The sequence below is a fragment of the Leopardus geoffroyi genome, chromosome D1 (genome assembly GCF_018350155.1).
Source record: "Leopardus geoffroyi isolate Oge1 chromosome D1, O.geoffroyi_Oge1_pat1.0, whole genome shotgun sequence".
In the NCBI taxonomy this organism is placed as follows: Eukaryota; Metazoa; Chordata; class Mammalia; order Carnivora; family Felidae; genus Leopardus; species Leopardus geoffroyi.
Window position 1 is genome coordinate 46,404,626 of NC_059329.1, and position 25,879 is coordinate 46,430,504.

The following is a 25,879-nucleotide window of genomic DNA, read 5'->3' on the forward strand; positions in this document are numbered from 1 at the left end:
CAAGTTCCGATTTCCTCTTCTGAAGTTTTCCAACCCTATTAAAAACTGTCCAGTTTAAACACAGAGAACAAAACAAAGGAAAAACATACATATAAAGACAAACTGCCTGTATTAGTATTAAATTCAATTTCACCAGTTTTCGGCATGCACATAATCTTAAAAAAACATATGAAATTATGGTATTTACAAAGCATGAAATAGCCATCAGGCAAAACAAGTATTTGTTAAATGTCAACTCTAACAAGCACCATTCTGTAAATCTGTATTATGACACACTAATCCTTGACCTTAGGGAAAAGAGAACTCTTTTAGTTAAGAAAAAATTTTCAAGGAATGAAACTGAGATCATAATTTTAGGTTAAGTGGGTGTTTCTGGTTAGAGAATAATGAAGTTAAATTTTGGATGTCTCTAGGTCTATATGCCCTTCATTGTGATTAACATGTTCTTTGATTAACTAAGAGTCAAACACCTCCCAAAAAACTTATCTTTAAGAAACCCCCTACTGGAGGGGCACCTGGGTGGCTCAGTCAGTTAAGCCTCCGACTTCAGCTCAGGTCATGATCAGGTTTATGAGTTCGAGCCCCATATCTGGCTCTGTGCTGACAGCTCAGAGGCTGGAGCCTGTTTCAGATTCTGTCTCCCTGTCTCTGCCCATCCCCCACTCTGTTTCTCTCTCTCTCAAAAAAAAAAAACAAAACAAAACAAAAAAAAACAATAATAAACGTTAAGAAAGAAAGAAAGAAACCTCTACTGTATTTCCATTACAGAGGTTAGGTGTTAGGTAAGTAGACACAGGTATTGCTATAATTAAATGCCCTTCCCAATCAGTTGACAACGTGAGAGATACATGGATCTATGTGCTTTTCTTTAAAACACACACACACACACACACACACACACACACACACACACGGGCACCTCTGTGGCTTAGCTGCTAAAGCATGTGACTCTTGATCTCCGGGTCATGAGGTGAAACCCACGTTGGACAGAGAGGTTACTTAAAAATAAATAAAAACAAAACACATACACACATTTTAAATACCATTCATTAAGGACACTCATTCATACAAGTCCACACTCACCCCAGGCTGGTCCTTTCATTTTCCCTGCCAACAGCAGGGAACAATCCAAAGTTATCTCACCAATATTACCAATTACCACCATCACCAAAAGTGGCCTCCCAGTCATTCAAGAGACTGACAATAAACTTTCTGAGGCTAGTCATCTCCAATTTATCTTTGTGGTTTCTTAATGTACAGAACACATTATCAAAAGTTGGTAAAAATTTTAATTCAACAAAGGGGCTGCAAAATTTAACTAAGCAGGGAGAAAAAAAGAAAGAAAAAGAACTCTGGGTGAAAGGAGTCGAGTCTGAAGTGGATTTCTGGGTGGTTTCTAAGGGAAGCAAAGTTCATTCTCTTGATTATTCTCAGATTATTCCTGAACAATTCTAGGTGCTGATCTCATTTAACGCTAATCATCTGGCAAAGCAGGTTATTATCTCTTTGGACCAGTAAGGATTTTCGCAGCTCATACCCTTCTGGGGTACCTCAGCTATGACTCACACTTAAGTTTTAGGTGTTTCTATCAGCCAACTTCCAATTACCGTAAGCATATTTTTACTGGGGTCCTTCCAAAAGGCCTGAAAAGGTATATACACTGCCCCAGTACCTTAATCTTTTAGAAACAGTATGTTACAGACTAGATTCAAATGCCAGGTTTATCTCTAACTTATTTTATGAGCTCAGGCGTGTATTTAAACTGCCTATTGAGGGGCGCTTGGGTGGCTCAGTCGGTTAGGCATCCGACTTCAGCTCAGGTCATGATCTCTCGGTCAGTGAGTTCGAGCCCCGCATCGGGCTCTGTGCTGACAGCTCAGAGCCTGGAGCCTGTTTCAGATTCTGTGTCTCCCTCTCTGTCTGACCATCCCCCATTCATGCTCTGTCTCTCTCTGTTAAACGTTTAAAAAAATTTTTTTTAAATAAACTGCCGATTGAGCTTAAGTTCCTCAACTGCAAAACAGAAATTATAATAACTATCTCACGAGTTACGAGGGTTAAATGTGAAGTGCCAAATTAGCGCTACCTAGAAGGCTGAAATTATGAGAAAGGGACAAAAGGCGTGCATTGCCAAGCATATAGATAATCCACACTCGATAAATGGTAGCTAACGTGGCTACTATTTAAATGACTGAACAGAGCTGAGGGCAAAGAACAAACACCCCAACACCCACTCTCCACCCTAATATGTAGCTGGAAAGAACACTTAGGGGGTTTCCCCGCATCTCTTGCACCGGAGCACCCTCCCCTTCCCGGGGCTTCGCCCTCGGGTGTCCTGCCCCCTTCCTGATACCACCCGGCCCCATTCTCACCAGCCTCCCTGCCACCAAGCAGCCAAACATGGCGGCGACTCCGCTCAGCCGGCAGGGACCCGAAGCCGGCAACTAGAAGTCCTGGGGCTCCTGCCCTAGTCGAGCCCAAGAACGTTCCAGAACATGCGGGACGACGCCTGCCCCTCCACTACATAGCGACTAGGCCAGTGGCAGGAACGCCTTCTGCCCCGCTCGGCCTCTGACCCCACTTCCTAGCCAGCACGCCCCTCGGGCGACGAGTACTTCCGGGGCTTACAACCAGCCTCCTCAACTAAGGGAGAAAATCATGCCAGAGCCTGCTCAAGACTACAAATCCCAGAGGGCCCTGCGTCGGTTTCCGGTTTCCGGGAGGAGCGTCACTAGGGCTTGTTTTTTAGGATCGTCCAGATCCCAAATTTCCGAACTGCGGGCTGGTAGTTGTTTCTCACTGTTGTGTGACATTTAGAGATTACACTGCGCTTTACAATAATCACTTGACTAGATCCTGGCAAAAATTATGAAGTAGGTATTACTGTCTCCCTTTTGGTATGCCAGGAAATTGCCCAGGGTGACCAGCTAGCCCCTAATCTTTACACAGCACTAAATGTTGGAGCTTGAATCCAAGTCCTCATCCAAATCAGCTCTTTCTGCTACACGGTATCTCAAAAATACTAATTTTTAATCAGCTGTTTAGTACTTACTGGCAGCTTTATTGTTCGTGTCAGCTTCACTTAGCTCCCCCATTTATTTTCTGTAAGACTGTAAGCAAGATACTATATAACTTTGTAACTTAGCGCTTTTATGTCCCCATTTGTAAAATAAGAATAATAATTGTACCTGTCTTATAGGATTGCTGAGAGGATTAAATGAGTTAGTATGTATAAAAACAATAGGTGGCAGCGCTTAATTTATGGGGGTTTTAAATGTCTGATTTTTTTCTATGTGCATTTGCAGAAAAGATTCATAGGAAGTGAAAAACAATACCCAAAAGAACTGTCATCAAGTACTGATTGACACCAATACTCATTCTCCTTTCACAGCTTAATTATCTTTCTTCTTATATAGGAAGGTAGGGTATTCCCTCGCAAGGGTCTCTACCCTACTTGAAATACCAGTCATCAGCAGGTCTGTCCTCCCAAACCCAGGTTACATATGGAGGATCAGAGAGTTTGTAACAATCCTCTGGCCTCCGCTTTGGTTCCAAAAACTGCAACCACTTATCTTACTTCAGATATTCCTTTTAGATAGCCAGACCAAAGGTGAAGAGAGAGAAGAGGATGTTTCTATCAATGTCTCCAACTTCCTACCTAAAAAGTCCTAGAACCTTCAAAATAGAAAGACCATTTGTGATAAGATCACTTCTTGAGGGGTAGGTACACTGCCTGGGTTCGAAGTCCTTCTTTATCATTTATTAACTATATAACCTTAGGTTAGTTAACCTAACACTCTCATTCCTCCTTTGCCGCATCTATAAAATGGGATAATAATAGTATCTGCATCTCTCGAAGCTAGAACAAGCAATCCTAAAATTCATATGGAACCACAAAAGGCCCCGAATAGCCAAAGTAATTTTGAAGAAGAAGACCAAAGCAGGAGGCATCACAATCCCAGACTTTAGCCTCTACTACAAAGCTGTCATCATCAAGACAGCATGGTATTGGCACAAAAACAGACACATAGACCAATGGAATAGAATAGAAACCCCAGAACTAGACCCACAAATGTATGGCCAACTCATCTTTGACAAAGCAGGAAAGAACATCCAATGGAAAAAAGACAGCCTCTTTAACAAATGGTGCTGGGAGAACTGGACAGCAACATGCAGAAGGTTGAAACTAGACCACTTTCTCACACCAATCACAAAAATAAACTCAAAATGGATAAAGGACCTGAATGTGAGACAGGAAACCATCAAAACCTTAGAGGAGAAAGCAGGAAAAGACCTCTCTGACCTCAGCCGTAGCAATCTCTTACTTGACACATCCCCAAAGGCAAGGGAATTAAAAGCAAACGTGAATTACTGGGACCTTATGAAGATAAAAAGCTTCTGCACAGCAAAGGAAACAACCAACAAAACTAAAAGGCAACCAACGGAATGGGAATATTTGCAAATGACATATTGGACAAAGGGCTAGTATCCAAAATCTATAAAGAGCTCACCAAACTCCACACCCGAAAAACAAATAACCTAGTGAAGAAATGGGCAGAAAACATGAAAAGACACTTCTCTAAAGAAGACATCCGAATGGCCAACAGGCACATGAAAAGATGTTCAACGTCGCTCCTTATCAGGGAAATACAAATCAAAACCACACTCAGATATCACCTCACGCCAGTCAGAGTGGCCAAAATGAACAAATCAGGAGACTATAGATGCTGGCGAGGATGTGGAGAAACGGGAACCCTTTTGCACTGTTGGTGGGAATGCAAATTGGTGCAGCCGCTCTGGAAAGCAGTGTGGAGGTTCCTCAGAAAATTAAAAATAGACCTACCCTATGACCCAGCAATAGCACTGCTAGGAATTTATCCAAGGGATACAGGAGTACTGATGCATAGGGGCACTTGTACCCCAATGTTTATAGCAGCACTCTCAACAATAGCCAAATTATGGAAAGAGCCTAAATGTCCATCAACTGATGAATGGATAAAGAAATTGTGGTTTATATACACAATGGAATACTACGTGGCAATGAGAAAGAATGAAATATGGCCTTTTGTAGCAACGTGGATGGAACTGGAGAGTGTGATGCTAAGTGAAATAAGCCATACAGAGAAAGACAGATACCATATGGTTTCACTCTTATGTGGATCCTAAGAAACTTAACAGAAACCCATGGGGGAGGGGAAGGAAAAACAAAAATAAAAAAGAGGTTAGAGTGGGAGAGAGCCAAAACATAAGAGACTGTTAAAAACTGAGAACAGGGGCGCCTGGGTGGCGCAGTCGGTTAAGCATCCGACTTCAGCCAGGTCACGATCTCGCGGTCCGGGAGTTCGAGCCCCGCGTCGGGCTCTGGGCTGTTTTTAAAAATCAGTACCATTTAAAATAGCATCAAAAAAATTATGCAAAAGTGCCTATGAGCAAATGGGCCATCCTGGATTGGGACAGAGGAATTATATGGAAGTTTTCCTGCTCCTAGCTCCACAATACTGCCTTCATGGCTCACATTCCCCAGGCAGGAGACTGGAAGGTCCTTCTCAGGAGAAAACAAACAGGCCAGAGATACAGTTAGTGGTCTTGAAATCTTTGGTGACAAAACTGATTATCTGCCTAATCCTAGTATAGTGAAACATTCCAATTAACAGGTCTCCCCCTATTTTTTGCTTATAAATAGAATATGCCACTAAGGATCACCAGACATTTGAGTAAAGCCACTATCATGAAAAAGAGTGACCAAAGTAAATGAATGAGGGTGGGGTGGGGAAATTCAGTAGAAACAAAAACAATAGAGAACAGGAAAAAAAAATTAATAAAACCCTATGGTATTATCCAGAGAGAGATTGTAGAATTAAAATAAAAATAGAATTCTATAAAAGTGGAAAATCAAAGAACAAGAAAGAACCCATGAAACTTAAAAGTATAAGAAATCAAAAGACACTTTCTGGTTTGGTTGTAAGATAAAATCAAAGAACTATCCCAGAAAGAGAGCAAAGAAAGAAGTGGAAATCAGGAGAGAATAAAATTAGAAGATCAGTCCAGGAGGGTCAGTATGGGAATTTCTAGGAAAATTAAGAAAACACTGGACAGTAAATTACCAAAAAAGTACTACTTAAAAAAAAAAAAATTCCTGGGGCGCCTGGCTGGCTCAGTCAGAAGAGCATGTGACACTTGATCTCGGGGTCCTGAGTTTGAACCCTAGGTTGGGTGTTTTGATCACTAAATAAATCAATAAACAAACAAACATATATATATATATATATATATATATATATATATATATATATATATATATCCTGAACTGAAGGACACGGATCTCCAGAAAAAAAAGAGGCTCATTGAATGCCCAGTAGTACAAATCAAGACCCACACCAAGGCTCATCCTCATGAATTTTCAGACTCCTGAAACTAAATAGGTTCCATAAAGCTAAAAGAGAGAGAAAGTTACATACAGTAATTGAAAGTTACATACAAAGTAAATTGACCTCTGTGTAGCAATAGTGAAAGCGAGAAGACAAAGGAAAAATGCCTTCAAAATTCTGAGCATAAGTTATTTCCTGTCTCAAACTCAATATCCAGTCAAAATTCCAATGAGGTAAAGGATACAACAGATATTTTCAGATGTGCCAAATCTCAAAAAAAAATTACCTCCTGTGTACCTTATTCTCAGGAAGTTAATGGATGTGCTCCTCCCAATAAAAACCAACAAAGAGAAAGAAAGACATGAGATTCAGCGTACAGGATATTCAACTAAGGGGAATGATAAAGAGAATTCCAAAGGTGATGGCAAAAAGAAGTCCCAGGACATATGCTGACAGCTATCAATCCAGGGAGCCTCTAGAGGGATTTGCTTTTTCAGGGGAGAGAAATGGAATAGATTACTATCTGATATTTTTGACATGAAAAATTATACTTAGTGGTGTTTTATGAAGCTAAGTGAATGCATGAAGACTTAGCCCTAAGTCAGATATTCAAACTAAAACTGAAAAAGAAGCCATTATTTAGGCCAACAGAAATAAAACTGTACAATAAAGTGACTTAGCACAAAACAATACGTACATGAATGTTTTGTTCCTTATGGCTGCTGTAAGAAGTTGCCACAAATTTGGTGGCTTCAATGAACAGACATCCTTTTACTGTTCTAGAGGTCAGAAGTCTGACATCAGTTTAACCTGGCCACAAAAATGTTCATAGGGTCACCATCCTTCCAGAGGCTCTAGGGTAGAATCCGTTTTCTTGACTTTTTCAGATTTTAGAGTTGCATTCCTTAGCTTATAGCTCCCTTCTTCTATCTTCAAAGTCACCAGTGTAGCATCCTCCGTCAGTCCTCACACTGCCTACTTCTCTATGTCAAGTATCACTCTGCCTTCCTCTTATAAAGATATTTGTGATCCCATTTAGGGTCCACTAGGGTAATCCAAAATAATCTCCCCATCTCAATAGCCTTAACTCAATAATATCTGTAAAGTCTCTATTTTTTAATATTTATTTTGAGAGAGAAAGCGTGTGTGTACAGGGGAGAGGGGCAAAGGGAGAGAGGAAATATCCCAAGCAGGCTCCACCCCTAGCACAGAGCCCAGCTGGGCTCATTCTCACAACCCTGAGACCATGATCTGAGCCGAAATCAAGAGTTGGATATTTAACCGACTGAGCCTCCCAGGTGCCCCTGAAGTCTCTTTTTCCATATAATGAAAGTAACATTCATCATAGGTCCCAGAGATTAGGATCTGACTATTTTGGGAGGGCATTATTCAGCCTACTATACTATCTTAATAAAGCTCCAAATGTGGATTAAATAAAAATTGTTATTAACTACATTAAGAAGATGAGAGAAGAGGAAGAGCAGGTATGACAGCTAAAACCCTCTTCAGGGGCGCCTGGGTGGCTCAGTCGGTTGAGCGTCCGACTTCAGTTCAGGTCACGATCTCGCAGTCCGTGAGTTCGAGCCCCTCGTCAGGCTCTGGGCTGATGGCTCAGAGCCTGGAGCCTGTTTCCGATTCTGTGTCTCCCTCTCTCTCTGCCCCTCCCCCGTTCATGCTCTGTCTCTCTCTGTCTCAATAAATAAATAAAAACGTCAAAAATAAATAAATAAATAAATAAATAAATAAATAAATAAATAAAACCCTGTTCAAACGTAGTCAATATACATATATCAAAACAAATGAATCAAAAGAGAACAACTGCATATTAGAATTATAAGGTAAATAAAGAAGAAATAGCTAAAAATGTAGTGCTTGCTTCTGTGGAACAGAACATGAGCATAAAACTACTGTTTTTTCTTAAAAGCCTTTGTACCCAGTTTGACTTTTTAAACGATGTGCCTATATTAATAATAAAATCTAATTTTATAAAAGTGAAAAAATAATGAATTGGATTACTCTCTAAAATTCCTTGCATTGAATAGTCCATGATTTTATGTCACTTTAACATTACTGTTTTGAGTCACCAGCATCACATCTTCTGAACTTTTTGATGCCTAAAACAAACACTATCAGGAAATCATCAATAACAATCATATTGGTATAAGAACTTCAGCTCAGAACAAGACATATTGGTGATTTGAAACTTTCCAAGTGATAGTTCTCTTTTGAAGGGAGAACTGAGTGACTCTCCCATTATTTATCACCTATAGCACATTGCAAAAATATCACAAATTCTTCCTCTCCCTGTGTCCACGATCTTGCATGACTTTGCAGCTTCTCACACCGAGATGGAGTCTATTTCTTCTCCCGCCTGGCCTTTTTACCTGATTTGATGGAAAGAATGCAGTAGTGATATGCCAGTTCCAAGCATTAGCCTCAAAAATACTTAAAAGGGTCTGTTCTAGTTCTTAGAACTTTGCCAATCTACCATAGGAACAAGCCAAGGCTAGCTTCTTACTGGATAAAGAAAGACACCTGGCCCTCCTAGCTCAAGCTAACAAGTCAAACCCTAGGAACAGAGCTACCAAGCTGATTTGCAACTGACCAGACACATGAGTGAACACAGTCAAAACCAGAGCCATCAGCCGAGCTCAGCCAAAATAGAATCCTGAGTTAAATAAATTTGAAATGTTCTGTTATGCAGCAAAAGCTAACTTCTATGTAGTTCCTTCAAAATTTGTGATTACTTTTTATTTATTAATTTTCCTTCCCTGTAACGATCACTAGTAGTTATCTATTTAACATCCATTTTCCTCCCTTCAGCCTTGCTAACAGAACCCTGTTTTTGTTAGGAAGCCATCCCTCCTCCATGAGGCTCAGAGCCCCAGACGAAGACCCTGCTTAATCTAACCAACAATTTTCCTATCCCTTTGCAATGATTGGTTTAGGGCCAGTCCTATACACCAATTCTGGTCAATGAAACCTGAAAAGAGTCACTGGGGGTACTGGGATAGGTTTCTCGGTTTTAAGAAAGTTACATGAAGAGATGATCACTTTTTCCCTCTGTACATTAACATAACTAAAAGTGACACCTGAAGTTGTGGCAACCATTTTGAAACTTCAAAGAGAACAACCGGACAAAAAAAAGTTCTATACAAAACTTTAGCAGTTCAAATGTTCCATCAAATAAAAAAATCAAATAATGGCCAATATTCACAATGAATGACTTTCTCAACCTGCAATGTAATGGTATTAAACACAAATACACACTCCCTCAACTCACTGCATGAAATGTAACAGAAATCACCCAACTTAGTAAATTTCACATCAGCCTGGGGTAACTGAAGCAAGGAAAGTGAAATGAGTCTGCTTTAATTCAACTAAAGTCTTGTTCTGCAGCAGAAAATAACCACAAAATAGCAAGAAATCTTTTTAGAAATCCACTAGTTCGATACCAAAATGACAGTCATTTTGGGAACAGGGGAAACCCAGAGGTGATAAATGAATGTAGGGGAGGTTAGAAATTTTATAGCGTTAGAGCTATATTTTATGGTTAAAGAGACCATCTAGCACTTTTCCTTTTAAAGTAAGCTCTACATTCAATGCGAGCTTGAACTCACCACCCTGAGATCAAGAGTTCATGCTCTGCCGACTGAGCCAGTCAGAAGCCCCTGATGTGGGTCTTGCTCCCAATTTCCTTGGTAAAAGCCATCTAGGCTCATTTCCCCTAGATCAGTGTGTGTCAGACTGTAGGTTGAGATGATTATTAAGTTGTGCAATCAACTTAGTGCGTCACAATCACATTACCAAAAGAAAAAAAAGGCATAGAAAACATCAGAATACATCATACATGGTAAGTGTATTGTTTTATGAAACTCTTAAAAATGTTTATTTTCGAGAGAGAGAGAGAGAGAGAGAGATTAAGTGGGGGAGGGGCAGAGAGAGGGGGACAGAAAATCCCAAGAGCAGCTCTGCGCTGACAGCTGCTAGCCCAACAATGCAGGGCTTGAACTCACAAACAGTGAGATCATTACCTGAGCCAAAGTCAGATGCTAAACTGACTGAGCCACCTTGACGCCCTGGAACTTTTTTTTTTTTCTTAAATTTATTTATTTTGAGAGACAGAGGTGGGGAGGGGCAGAGAGTGGGAGAGAATCCCAAGCAGGCTCCACACTGTCAGCACAGAGCCCAATGCGGTGCTCCATCCCAAGAACCATGAGATCGTGACCTGAGCTGAAATCGAGTCGGAGGCTCAATTGACTGAGCCACCCAGCCACCCCTTGAAAAGAAACTTTAAAATCATTTAATTTAAATTCAGCCCTTTTCCAGTATTCTGTGGGATGATAAAGCTAAGTTATATCCCAATCCTTTCTTAGCCAATTTTTTTGCCTCCTAAATGCCCCAAGACTTCATCATACTTGTCATGTCTGCAATAGCAACCATCTTTTGTTTAACATTCATTTATTTATTTTGAGAGAGAGCGTGTGTGTGAGCAGAGGAGGGGCAGAGAGAGAGAGAGAGAGAGAGAGAGAGAAAGAGAATATCCCAAGCAGGCTCTGTGCTATCAACGTGGAGCCCAACACGGGGTTCAATCTCACAAACTGTGAGATCATGACCTGAGCTGAAATTGAGAGTCACCATTGAGCCACCCAGGTGCCCCAGCAACCACCTACCCTTCTTCATAGATTTCCTCTGACTCAAGTCCCTCCCCACAGAGGACAACATGACTCCCAGCCTCTGCCTTATTTCCTATTGCTGAAAGGTATTTTTCTTTTGGGGGCAAATGTGGAGAGAAGGGGAGAAGGGGGAAAAATCATTCTGTTCATTATTCAAATGGACCAAAGAAAACCAAGATAGAGCCAGAGATTGATAACAAGACTAAATAGTTTAGAAAAGAAATGAGAACCTATCAACAGAGTTGTCAGTGCCAGGAGTTTCTGAGAAAAGGGAGGCACAGGACCTCAGGTCAGCTCCAGGAAGAATCAGCTTCACGGTATTCAGTAGTGACATATTCAGTAGTACTGGACACTAAGCTCAGAGAGAACCCATGCTTAGTTTAATGACTCTGCTGTTCCCATCTTGACATTCTTAGTAATTGTCTTTGAACTTAAATTTTGTAAGTAAAGTCCACTGGGACTGGGCAGCATGTATGTGAAGAGGGGATATGTGCAAAAGTAGGTCTACTGTCCCTTGCCTCTCTATTCATATGTAGCATTTGCGATTCCCGTGGGCAAAGAATTCCATTGGAGCCATGTGTAGAACTCAGCAAGACTCAGCATGAGTGCAGGGTAAGCATGTTACATCTACAACAGAGTAGGCAGGGGGTACTGACAACCCCAAGAGGCCCTGCTTTCAATGTGAACCAGAACTTGGTTTGAACAAAGACAAGGTATTTAAAGAAACTTGAACAACTAAGCAAAGCTATTCTTATGTTACTTCCTTGTATTAGTCAACCATTTACACTAAAGATGACACAGAAAAAAAAGGGAAAGATAGGATAATGGATGGTTGTTTTCCTTTGCCCTAAAATCAGTAAGTCAAATGCAGAGAATGTTGGTAGAATGTGTGGTATCAAGAAATGAAATAAAAGTTAATTTGTCCCGCATTTTCACTGTACTGGCAAGAACTGAACACACGTGAAAGTACAAGCTAAGAAATACCACTGCATAATTTTAATAGGAGTTAGATACTTTTATGCTTGCATTGAAAACTGCCATCATACAATATGAAAATTAATGGTAAAATTCATGCTAATGCAAAATCTTAACTCAGAATGGCATTTTTACTTAGAATGACATTAAAAGCAAATTTTAAAATACCGTAAGTTAAGAAGTTACAGAAGGAAAAAGCTTTTGCATTTTTAGTACTTTACTGGTGCCTTTTTTCCTGCTTTTTAAACAAGAGGCTTGCAATTTCATTTTGCAACAGGCCCTCAAGTGACCAAAAGTGTCCTGTTTCTCTGGAATTATTCTGTATTACCCACGTAAAGAGAATTATTCTACATTTCTTTCCCAAAATGCTGTGGGGTCCACTGAAGCACAAGAGTCCAGGAGACTTCTTTCTGAAATCCATACACAAAAATTGTTTTACCCACTCTGGAAAGTATCATGACTTTGGCTCCTTTGGAGGCAATGAACATGATCTTGGCCTAAATGGACAATGTTACAGTGCTTAATACCTCCATGTTAACACATCTGAACAGAATTTATTCCCCACTTTTCAGCTAGAGATCCAGGTGAGCTAAGTGTGCACTTTCAAGTGTCCTCGCTGTCCAAAACGCATTTTGTAATCCAGAAAGAAAATAGGTTCCATGATGTGAAGTTACATGAAGAAATTTGTGGCTCATTACAGCACTAGAATGAATACTCAGCGAATAACTGGAAAAGAATTTAGATCAAGCATCAGGCTCTGGGTAGACCCAGATGGATGCCAATTCCTGGTTCCCATTATTCAGGAAACAAAACTACACAAGGCCTTCACATTGTGGTACAGAGGCTTGAAAGAATCTGCTGTCCTGGTGAGCTCCTTGCCTCACCACAGAAGACTACAATAGGGATATGGTATCAGTCCCTCATCCAGCTTGAAATCAGGGGGGATTTTTCTCAGGACATACTAGTTTGGGGCAAAGTCCTGGCTTGGTGGCAACTGAAGCAGACTGGCACATTAGTGGCTAGGATTGCAACAGAAATGGGAGACATTCTGGAAATGCCAGAACCACCATCTCTCTCCCTGTCCACATGACACTCTTGGGTATTATGGTAGAAATGAATACTTTTTCATGGTCTTCGCAGTCTTTTACTGCTTGCTCATTTTTGTGTTTGCATCTTTTCATTCTTTCCCACAAATATTTATTGAGCACCTTTGTGCAAGGCACTGTTCTACGTGCTGGGATTGTACCAGCAAAATAAAACAAATCTACCCTCATTCATAAAGCCTACATCCCAGTGGGAGGAGAAATGTAACCAAAGTAAGTTACGTTGTATGCTAGATCATTGAAATGTTGAATAAGAAAGCAAGTCAAGGGTCAAGTACACGGAAAGAGATGCAATTTTAAATGTGGCTTTTACATTTTCTGATTCCAGTTATCTAAAGTCTTTAGTGGTCTAGGTTACAGGTTACTGTTCCAATTATCACTCATAGCACTTGTTTCATTGCCTATTTGGTGATCTTTGCGAGCTATCTGACCTAAATTTTCAGCAATCTCAGGAGCCTCAAGATTGTTTTAACAGTATCCACAGCAAGGGCAGGCAAACTATAGGTCTGGGAACTGAATATGGCCTACTGCCTGTTTTTATTAATTTCATTGGAACACAGCCAGGCCCATTTGTCTACAGACTGTGTATAGTTGCTTTCACACTATAGCAGCAGAGTTGAGTGAATGTGACAGAGACTGTATGGGCCACAAAGCCTAAAAAATTTACTCCCTAGCTGTTTACAAAAAAGTTTACTAACTGCTGATCCATAGAGATATACATAGGAACTAATAACAAAAGTGAAATGGGTACCAACATATATAGTTGGAGCAAGTTAATTTGGTACATTAATAGAAATACCTTTCATTAATTCTGACAGATGAGTATGGAAATAATTGTGTACTGAGCTATTAGCCAAAATGCTGTTTATAGCAATAGAAAAAAAAAAAACAAAAACAAAAAACAAAAAACAGAAGCAATGAGCACATCCAAAAAGGTATTAAATACAGGTATATTCGTGGAGATGCAGGGTTTTTATAAAAAAACAAGGCTCATCATCTCAAAATTTGACAAAATTCAGTTTTGTATTTTATGCTGGGTCCCCTCATTTTACTTCCTACCTTATGATTACTCAGGTTTTCTTCATTCCCTCTGCTTCAGGTTAATTCCTCCACATGTCATGTTGGTCCTAACTGGGGGATTTTCTCGTTCTTGTTATTTCTTCTTGTTCATAAGTGTATACAAAGCACCTTATGTTTGGAACAAAACAATCAACTACTCTCAAGTCTGATTCCCTCAATCTATTTCTCTTAAGCAATACCTTTCTAGAAAAGCAGATAGTAACACTGTACATACTCCATTTCTTTCATTTTTCAACCCCCTGCATTCAAACTTCTATGTCCTCTTCTCACTTGCTCTACTGGCAAAATATCCACTCAGATTACTTATGGTCTAGCTGCAAACCAAACAGCAGTATATTTTTTAATAGTGCAGATAGCTTAATTAAATCATATGTGCCAACTCTAAATTTTAAATTTAATCACTATGATATTATTACAGAAGAAATACGAAGACATAGGAAATACGATTTCCAGTAAAAATAATGTAATTTAGGGTTTAATGTATATCAAGTACTATTCTGGCTGCTTCCCATGTGTCTAATCATTTGATCCTTAATAACTCTATGAGTATCTTATCCTTGTTTCACACAAGAGGAAACTGAGGTAGATGTTAAGTTACTTAGCCCAGCTTATAGTTGCACAGTCAAAACTTAAAATTCAGTTTAGTTCTAGAACTTACACTTAATCACTACATTATATAGCTTTCTTTTTTTTCGTTTTAATTTTTTTAATGTTTTATTTATTTTTAAGACAGAGAGACAGAGCATGAGTGGGGAGGGGCAGAGAGAGAGGGAGACACAGAATCTGAAGCAGGCTCCAGGCTCTGAGCTGTCAGCACAGAGCCCGACACGGGGCTCGAACTCACAAACTGTGAGATCATGACCTGAGCCGAAGTTGGACGCTTAACCAACTGAGCCACCCAGGTGCCCCTATAATAGCTTTCTTCAGGTAAAAGAACTACAAAAATGATCACTACAAAAAAGGGCATACTTTTATTACTTTCAACATTTCTCTTTATCACAATGAAAATAAACTAACACACAGCTTTACAAAAATAAATTTTTATTAAAAGCAGTAGAGTCTGAGCAGGAGACAGTACAAAGAATGTAAACAATGTAAACATCACTACATTCAGCTCAGCCTGATTGAATGCTGAAAGACAACTCTAAATGCTCTATGTGCCCTTACTAGCAAGATACATTAATCTATTATACACAGAAAACACGCTCTAATTTTGATTAGGAAAAAGTATTTTATCGAAGTCGGTCCCAGCGCCAAATACTGGCATCATCACAAACAGCTATAAGAATACTGCTATCCCTGCTAAAACTGGTTTGTCGAATAGCAGCACCACATTTATGATGAGTCAGTGTTGTACATCTAGGGGAAAACAAGACAACAGGTTAAATGCCATTCACAGAATATGTTGTCAGTATCTAACTTAAGCCAGTAAATTAGAAAACAAATAGATGTTCCAAGTCCTATAGAACTCATTGAAAACATCACTAAGAGCTCAACCTCAATTTTCATAAAATTTGGGTACATTTTAAATTTAAAAAGTAACTTGTCACAAGGATACTTATAACCAGTCACTATGATAAAAGATAAATGCTTTAAAATAACTGAGCCATTTAAATGTTAAAAATGATTTGAGGATGGTACCTTAAGTATCAATTACTTCCTCTATACTGACATAACATTTAAGAAAAAGGCAGTAATTATCAATACAATTTCTGAATACTTACTTGGCTTTATGAGGATCTTCTACTTCTAAATCCCAAACATAAAGTTTGCCAACCTGATTGCCCAATGCAAGCATCTGTATAAACACATTTTTTTAAACATCCAATTATTAAAATAGGCTATAAAGTATTCAAGCATTCCTAAGACATACTCATATTCCAGAAAAACCTCAGCTCCAGCTTATGGCCATGCTTATAATTATTTCTTTGCCATCTTAAATTTCGGATTTGTAAATAGGGATAAGAGCAACTAATACCTCACAGAAGTACTTTGAGTAAATCAGAAGGCATTCTGCAAATTTATGAAGAACTTTTACAAGTTACATTGTTAGCATGTACTCTTTATTCTGCCTTAAAGAACTGTAGCAAAAACTACAGACAGCTCCTCCAAAGCTTTCTTACAGAAGTAAATACCCAAGTAATTTGTTACTACAAAATCCTAACACCAATCTCCTTAAAATTTTAGATAACTATGGGGCGCTGGGGTGGCTCAGTCAGTTAAGCGTCTGACTTCAGCTCAGGTCATGATCTCACCATTTGTGGGTCCGAGCCCCATGTCAGGCTCTGTGCTGACAACTTGGAGCCTGGAGCCTGCTTCGGGTTCTGTCTCCCCCTCTCTCTGCCCCTCCCCTACTCGTGCTCTGTCTCTCTGTCTCTCTCTCAAAAATAAATAAATGCACACACCAAAAAAAAAAAAAAAAAAAACACTTTTAGATAACTAGTACTTTGCCCATGTTTATTTTTCTTTAGGTTTTTCTACCAAAAATCTACTTACAAAGGTTAACTCTAATCACCAAAACATTAAATCTTAGTAACATGTTACAGAAAGTAAATACCTCACTGCCATGATTGACACCTGCAATTGCATTTATAATAAGCACTGCAGATGGTGTGCAGAGCCACAAAGGTAGAATAAATAACACCAAAAGCCAAAGTAATCAATATAAAATACTGAGGTAGAGATTCTTAGAGGGAACCGAACATGGATGCACAAAAGAAAAGTGAAATTATAATGATCTAAGTCAAGTAATTTGAAAATGTAAAAATATGATGCTACCTTTTGCCAGAAATCCATAGAAAACCTCATGTACCAAATGTCACACTGGCTGTAATCGAATCGCCCGAGAATAGTCACATTAGACTCACTGGGTTTAATTTTGTCTATATCATCTTCCATTTTGCCAGGTTTCCAGCACACAATGGCATTTTCACAAGACTTTGAAAGAGAAAAATGAGAAAAAAAAAGATATGTTATGTAAAGAACTGAATTTAATTTTTTTGTTTAAAAAGCCTTTTTTCCCCTCTATTATCTTTTTAGAATTGACAGTCTTAAAACCTGGTTATCCATCTACTAAATACAGTGATATACATTTATTTATATTTGGAGTCAATGCCCACACTTGACGACAAGAAGTTATATTATCAACAGAATTTAACAATACCCAAAAGCATTATATTATCTGGAATATTCATTTTGAAGTCACAATTTCTCTTCCAAACCAAATTCAGCTCTAGATACTCTGGCATCCAGAGACTTGAGTGTTTTATAGCAAAGGTAAAATTATATAAACTGTATACAAATAGATGGCTCTTCAATGTGTCCCCTGCTTAGAGATAAGATTATAATAGAAGGCAATTAAACGCGTGGTTTAACATCAAGACATTGATATGAGGATAGGACGGAAATAGACTAAGTTACACCTTCTCTATCCTGTAACATCGTATCTTTCTTTGCACACATGTAAGTTAAGCACCAAGTAGTAAAGAATACGATGGAAGAAAAATTACAACACAGTGGGCACTATTCACATTATAGGTCAGTGGTGTGCCAATTAAGGGACCTTTGGCAATGTCCCTGGCCTTTAGTAGGTAGAGGCCAGAGATGTTGCTGAACATCGTACGATGTACAGGATGGCCTCTCCCATAAAAAAAAATTATCTAGCCCAATGTCTCAACAGAACCTAGACTGAGAAATTCCTTTGTAGGTAGAGTGCCTCCTGGAGTTTTACAGGACACAGCCTACACAGTCACATACGGCAGCTCTGTCAGGTTCACTGACCTATAAAATAGTTTAACAGCAGAGGCATAGGAAGATTAGGGAGGAAACAATACCCCTTTTTTTTCTTCCTCTCTGCCTTTTTGAAATCACAGGGCTATATATCTGATATACAAATTCTTTACTGTAAAGTACCTTGGACATTACCTACTCTGATAACTCTTAACTAAGTGCATGATTGGACTGAAAGCCTGTCTACTTCTCTCAAAAGACTCATCTTGGTCCCAACCTTACTGAATGAGAACCTCTACAAGTGAAGGCCAAAACAGAAGAATTGTAACACAGCTCTTCAAGTGCTTGTCACTGACTGCACTGGTAAAGAACCCTTAATTAGTAAAATGCCCTCATGGAGAACTAAAACTTAAGGAGCTAAAAAGAATTTGACAAGCCTAACAGATGACTACACTTAAAAATCATCTAGAAAGCTTTTTAAAACTAAAATTCCCAGGTCCTTGTGCCAGATTTAGAATCTCCAGGAGTGAGGCCTAGGAATCTATTTTTACAATGTTCTCCCAGTGATTCTGATGCAGGAATAGATTTGAGACCACCAATATAGTTCATTCAGGTCAGCTTCCTGAAACCTAAAATGCAGAAATTCTTTCCTATCATCTGATTAAGTTCTAAGAAAAGAAATTTTAGAGCTGATGGCTTTTTACTTTTACTTCCAAAATGATGGAGTAGATATACTTTCTCCTATTATCCTCATTGTAGCTTGAAAGACTAAATATCAAATATAAAGCAAACATAAGACTCTGAAAGGTACAGAGAAGGCAGTCTGGTTAGGAACCTTGGGATGTGAAGCACATTGAGTTCTTTGGTTTTCTTTTGCCTCATTTACAGACTGGATACTAGAGAAGGCAGCAACTCCCCCATACTAACGGGTAAAGGCCAAAAAAATCCCAACAAAAGCCTGTTCTCTCCGGCCGAAGAACCAGGAAGATAGCAACATAGCAAGAGAGAACATTTTCAAAAACTCTACTCTAGCCAAACACCACAGAAAAAAAAAAAAAAAAAAAAAAAAAACCAACAAAAAAAACTGTGGGCCCACCCTCATGTGAACCAGCCAAGGCCCAGTGGGGAGCACTTCTCAGGTGGTTAACTATGCACCTCAAGTGCATCCTCAACTTACCCTATCCCTCATCATAATGAGGTAACTCTTCTCCTTTCCAGCTGGGGTGGTATCAGAGGCGGCCCAGCAGAAAGTTAGCATGTTTACCACCAGCCACAACCCCCAGGGTCAGTGGAGACCACTTGGGAAACAGTAATAAGACACTATCATCTGACTTGCCCCACCACCTGCCAATCATGAAGTAGCGCTCCCTTTCCCCAGCTGAAAATTTATCAGAGGAAGCCTGCTGCAAAAGATTTAAATAAAATAAGACCCAGAGTCTTGTATAATACTCAAAATATCCAGATCTCAATCAAAAATTCACTTGTCATACCAAGAATCCTAAAATTCTCAATTTTAATGCTAAAAGACAATAAATGCCAACATTGAGATGACATAGATGTTGGAACTACCTAACACAGATTTAGCCACCATAAAAATGCTTCAATGAGCAATTACAAACACACTTAAAACAATTAAAAGTCTCAGCCAAAAAAAAAAAAAAAAACCAATCAAATGGAAATTTTAGAACCGAAAAATTACTATAACCAAAATAAGAAAATCAATGGAAAGGTTCAACAGGAGATGAATAGAGTCAATAAATTTAAAGTTAGAACAGAAACTATCCAATCTAAACAAAAGAAAACAAATGTACACAAGAAAGGCCCAGGGGTCCAAATAAAAGATGTAACATTCATATCATTAGAGTTCCAAAAGAAGGGCAGGAAGAGAGCAGGCCTAAAAAAGAATTTGAATAATGGCTGAAAAGTTTCCAAATCTGGGACAAACTATGTCCCCAAAAGACATAAATCTACTACAAATTCAAGGTGAATAAACCCCAAAAGATAAATTCAAAGAAATCCGTATCAAGGCACATCACATTCAAACTTCTGAAAACTAAAAACACGTAAGAAAAAAATCATGAAAGCAGTTAAGACAGAACACCTATGTTTAGGAAAAAAACAATTCCAATGATGTCAGGTATCTCATCAGAAACCACAGACCCTGGAAGGAAGGAGTACAACATTTTTCAAATGTTTAAAGAAAAGAATTGATGGGGCGCCTGGGTGGCTCAGTCGGTTGAGCGTCCGACTTCGGCTCAGGTCACGATCTCGCGGTCCGTGAGTTCGAGCCCCGCGTCGGGCTCTGGGCTGATGGCTCAGAGCCTGGAGCTTGCTTCCAATTCTGTGTCTCCCTCTCTCTCTGACCCTCCCCCGTTCATGCTCTGTCTCTCTCTGTCTCAAAAATAAATAAAACTTAAAAAAAATTAAAAAAAAAGAAAAAAAAAGAAAAGAATTGTCAACAGAAAAATTCTATAAAGAGCGAATGTACCTTTCAGGAATGAAGGAAAAATGAGGCCATTCTCAAATGAAGAAAAATTAAGAATTTGTCACTGGCAGACCTGCCCTAAAGGAATGATTATAGGCACCTTTATAAACATAAAGGAAATAATATAAGGAATCTTGGAACATCAGGATGAAAGAAAAATGGAAAAAGCAAAATGAGCAAATACAATACCCTCCTTTCCCTCTAGAGTTTTTTTGTTTGTTTGTTTTTGTTTTTTTTTTCAACGTTTATTTATTTTTGGGACAGAGAGAGACAGAGCATGAACGGGGGAGGGGCAGAGAGAGAGGGAAACACAGAATCGGAAACAGGCTCCAGGCTCTGAGCCATCAGCTCAGAGCCCGACGTGGGGCTTGAACTCACGGACTGCGAGATCGTGACCTGGCTGAAGTCGGCCGCTTAACCAACTGCGCCACCCAGGCGCCCCCCTCTGGAGTTTTTAAGTTATGTTTGATGGTTGAAGCAAAAATGGTAATACTTTTTGATGTTCTCAAGTATAAAGGGAATATTTAAGACAATTATACTATAAATGGAGGACAAAGTAATAATATAGAGGAAATAAGATTTCTACACTTCGTATGAAGTGGTAAAATGTTGATACACAGTAGACAGACAAGTTATATTAATATATATTTATACTTATGTTTGCATGGTAGTATATTTTTAGATAATTTTTTACTTTTAATCTATACATATTTTATACCTAGTGAACTTATAGATAGCATAACAAAAATACATAATATATATAAAATATGGCAACAAAATAGGTAATAGGCATATATAATGTAACCGCTAGAAGAAACACCAAAAAAGCTACATAAAGAAATGTACTCAACACTACACATAAATCAAAATGGAATTCTAAAAAATGTTCGCATAGGGGTGCCTGGCTGGTTTAGTTAGTAGAACATGCGACTCTTGATCTAGGAATTGTGAGTTCAAGCCCCACATTAGGTGTTGAGCCTACTAAAAAAAAAAGAAAGAAAAAAAAAAAAGATGTTCATATAACCTATATGAAATTAGGGGAAAAGCCCAGATAAAAGAAAATAAGGAAAAAAAAAAAAATTAAAGGATCCAGTCATTAAGACATAGCAAAAACAAGCAACCCACAGAGCAGCTAAACATCATAAAACTGAAAGCAGTATGGGAAAAATCCACAATTACAGCTGGAAACTTCCCCATCTCTCACTAGTTGATAAAATAAATAGACAGAAAAAGCAGTGCAGATATGGAATTCAACCACGCCATCAATAAGAGCAGCTAACTCACATTTACAGAACTTACACACAAACAGAACTGCACATCCATTTCAAGCTCCTATGGAACATATACCTCAGATGGGGTCATACAATAAATCTCAAAAAGTTTAAAAGAGCCAAGATCATCAAGAGTATGCTGTGACCACAATGGAATCAAACTGAAATCAGTAAGAGAAAGATACAAGAAAATCTCCAGCACCTAGAAACTAAACAACACACTTCGTATCAAAATTAGTGAAAGGCAGCTAAAGCAGTGCTGACAGGAAAATTTACAGCATCTAATACTTACTTTAGAAAAGTCTCAACTCAATAATCTAAGCTCTCTTGGAGCACCTGGGTGGCTCAGTCAGTTAAGCGTCTTGACTTCAACCCCAGTCACAATCTCACCGTTCATAGGTTCAAGCCCCACATCAGGCTCTGTGCTGACAGCTCAGAGCGTGGAGCCTGCTTTGGATTCTGTGTCTCCCTCTCTCTCTCTCAAAAATAAATAAGCATTAAAAAAATTTTTTTAACATTTATTCAGTTTTGAAAGGCAGAGAGAGACAGTGCAAATGGGGGAGGGGTAGAGAGAGAAGGAGACAGAAACAGAAGCAGGCTCCAGGCTCCGAGCTATCAGCACAGAGCCTGATGAGGGGCTCAACCTCAGGGACCGTGAGATGATGACCTGAGCCGAAGTTGGCCACTTACCCGACTGAGCCACCCAGGCACCCCAAGAAAAATTTTTTTAATAATCTAAGCTCCCACACCTTAAGAAATTGGCAAAAGAGCAAAATACATCCATGGGAAATAAAAGAAGAGATAAAAAATTGATGAGTCCTTACCAAGACTGACAAAAAAAGAAGACAATAAATTACCAATTTCAGGAATGAAACAGGGCCATCAGTAGAGACCTTGCAGTTATCAAAAGGGCAGTAAGAATGCTACAAACAACTCTACACACAATTTTTACTTTAAATACAATGGACCAATTCCTCAAACGGCACAAATTACCACAACTCACACAATATAAAATAGTTAATTTCAACAGTCAGTTCTTTTAACTATCAGGGAAACTGAATCTGTTATCCTTAAAACTCTCCCTCAAAAATTTCTAGGCCCAGATGATTTAACTGGAGAATTCTAACAACCATTTATGAAGAATTAACATGAATTCTATAAATCTTCAATTCTATAAACACCAATTCTATCAATTCCAGAAAATAGGAGGGAAAACTTCCCAATTCATTTTATAAAGCCAGTATTATCAAAAGGAAAACCAGACAAAGACATTACAAAAAACTTCAGACTAATATCAGTCTCATGAACACAAATACAGAAATATTTAACAAAATACCAACTATTAGCAACATATATAAAAATTATACACTATGACCAAATAAACTTATTCCACGGACTGGAATCGATATTAAAAAAAACAATGACAGGGTGCCTGGGTGGCTCAGAGCAGAGCGTGCTTGGGATTCTCTGTCCTTTCCCCCAATCACACACACTTTCTCTTTCTCAAAGTAAATAAACTTAAAAAAAAGAAATACACTGCATTAACAGGCTAAGGAAGAAAAACCACATGACCATACCAACTGATAGAGAAAAAGCATTTAACAAAATTCAACAAGGATTTCATGATAAAACTCTCAAAAAACTAGTAAGGGAGACAGTTCTCAACTTGATAGAGAACATCTACAAAAAACAGCTAATTGTCAAACACTGAATTCTTTCCCCTTTAACATCAGAAACAAGTCAAGAACGTCTGATCTTAACATCACTATTCAACATAGAACTGTAAGTCTACCAGTGCAATAAGGCAAGATCAGAAAGGAAACTATACAACTGCCCCTATTTGCAGATGACATGATAGTCTATGTAAAAAAATCCCAAGTCCTCGAAAAAAAACCCTCCTAGAATTAGGTCACAGGATTAAAGGTCAATATGTAAAAATCAACTGCATTCCTATATACTAGCAATAAACACATAGAAATAAGGAATATCATTTGTAACCACAAAAAAGAGAAGTACTTAAGTATAAATCTAACAAAGTATGTACACGACTTCTACGCTAAAAGCTACATAATGCTGATAATAAAAATCAAAGATCTAAATAAATGGACAGACATGCTATGTTCATGAACTGGAGAGCAGAGCAAAGATATTAGTCCCCCACCAAACTGATATATAGGTTTAACATAATAGCAATCAAAATCTCCCTTGCCCATAAAACTCCTGGCAAGATTTTTTATAAAATGTAGACAAGATTATTCTAAAATTTAAATGGGAAGTCAAAGGAATCAAAATAACTAAAACAATTTTGAAAAAGAATAAAATGGAAGAAATCACTTAACCAATTCCAAGACTTACTATAGAGCCACAGTAACCAAGACTGCATATAGCAGTGGTAGAGGGAAATAGAACAGAAAAACCAGAAAAGGCCTCATACAAGTAGGCCAAACAACTTTGACCAAAATGCAAAAGCAGTTCAAAGGAGAAAGAATAGTTTTTCAACAAATGGTGCTGAATAATTGGCTATCCACAGGCAAAAAAATGAACTACTACCTAAACCTCATACAAAAATTGACTCAAAATAGATCATACGTTAATATAAAATGTAACACGACAAAATGCAGGAAAAATTCCTTAGGATCCAGAGTGTGAAGAGCTTTTAAATGTAACATCAAAAGCACAATCCATAAAATAATTTTCTTCAAACAAAATTCAATAAATTGAAATTCGTCAAAATTAAAACCATTTGCTCTACAAAAGACCCTGTTAAGAGGATGAAAAAAAGACAAGCTACAGATTGGAAGAAATTTTTGCAAACTACGTATCTGACACAGGATTCATATTCAGAATATATTCAGAACTCTCAAGACTCAACAATAAAAAAAAAAAAAAAAAACACACAAAACCAATCCAATTAGAAAATGAGCAAAAGATATGAAGAGACATCATCGAAAAGGATATATGGATGGTAAATAAGCACATGAAAAAGATGTTCAACATCACTAGCCATCAGGGAAATGCAAATTAAGACCACGATGAGGTATCACTACACACCTATCAGAACAGCTAAAATAAAAAATAGTGACAGTACCAAATGCCGGCGAAGATTCGGAGACACTGGATCTTTCATACATTGCTGGTGGGAATGTAAAATGGCACGGCCACTCTGGAAAATAGTTTGGCAGTTTCTTAAAAAACTAAACAAACTTAACCATGACCCAGCAATTGCCATTCTAGGCATTTATCCCAGAGAAATGAAAACTTAAGTCCACACAAAAACCTGAACACGATTGTTCATTAGAAGCTTTATTTGTAATAGCCCCAAACTGCAAAGGACCAAAATGTCCTACAATAGATGAATAGTTAAATAAACTGTGGTACAGCCATACCATGGAATACTACTCAGCAATAAAAAGGGGAAACTATTGATACACACAACAACTTGGATGGCATTATACTGAGTGAAAAAAACCAATCTTAAAAGGTCCCATACTGTTAACATTCCTGAACTGACAAAATTCACATGTGATAAAATGATGACATAGAACTATACGCACACATTGTACAATGTCAATTTCCTAAATTTGATATTGTATTATAGTTATGTGAGATATATGTGGGAGAAATCGGGTGAAGGGCAATATGGGACTTCTCTGCTTTGAAACTTACTGTCAATCTAATTATTTCAAGGTCAAAACTTTAAAAAAAGGAAAAACTATACCTGGAAGGCCAAGAAAAAAGTTAGGCTCTGCCCAAGAAAATATGCAATGCCCTGAAATCCACATCAAGAAAGGAGACTGGACAGCAATTTTTCCAAATATGACAATCCTAAATGTTCAGATAACATCACCAACAACTACTCTAAATTATCAGCAAAAAATATGTAAATATACATCAACACTTTAGAGATCAGGGGTTGGCGAACTACAGCCCATAGCCAACCCCAGCTGTTTTTGTAAATACAAATTTACCAAAATGGACACAAACATACCAAAAAACCCACCACTGGCTTTAGAAATTGGGTTATTTTATAGCATCAGATATCAGAGAAGAATATCATCTCACAAGTTAACATTTTTCCTATTATTACAGCACAAGTTATAACAATTCATCAGGATGTTTTATGCCTAAAACAAATTTCCAAATCTATGAGACTTCAAGGAAGAAAAAAAAAGGAATTTCTGCCATCTGCCAT

At 38.3% G+C, this 25,879-nt stretch overlaps 2 protein-coding genes across 12 annotated transcripts in view; both read right to left on the reverse strand.

The window, feature by feature from the left end:
- HIKESHI (heat shock protein nuclear import factor hikeshi) overlaps window positions 1-2,615 on the reverse strand; it is a 44,293-nt gene extending 41,678 nt beyond the window's left edge. The window contains exon 1 of the mRNA XM_045483701.1: window positions 2,373-2,615. Coding sequence (XP_045339657.1) covers window positions 2,373-2,402 — 30 coding nt within the window. The 5' untranslated portion in view covers window positions 2,403-2,615. The remainder of the gene's footprint in view (window positions 1-2,372) is intronic.
- Window positions 2,616-15,226: 12,611 nt separating this feature from the next.
- The window catches only part of EED (embryonic ectoderm development), a 195,138-nt gene continuing 184,485 nt past the window's right edge, over window positions 15,227-25,879 (reverse strand). For 8 of the 11 annotated variants that reach the window (XM_045483735.1, XM_045483740.1, XM_045483737.1 and 5 more), the window contains 4 exons: window positions 24,776-24,850; window positions 16,981-17,139; window positions 15,927-16,000; window positions 15,227-15,561 (listed from right to left, as the gene is read on the reverse strand). In XM_045483735.1, the coding sequence (XP_045339691.1) occupies window positions 15,435-15,561; window positions 15,927-16,000; window positions 16,981-17,139; window positions 24,776-24,850 (435 nt within the window). In that variant the 3' untranslated portion in view covers window positions 15,227-15,434. The remainder of the gene's footprint in view (window positions 15,562-15,926; window positions 16,001-16,980; window positions 17,140-24,775; window positions 24,851-25,879) is intronic. The other 3 variants (XM_045483742.1, XM_045483743.1, XM_045483733.1) reach the window with 1 other exon arrangement.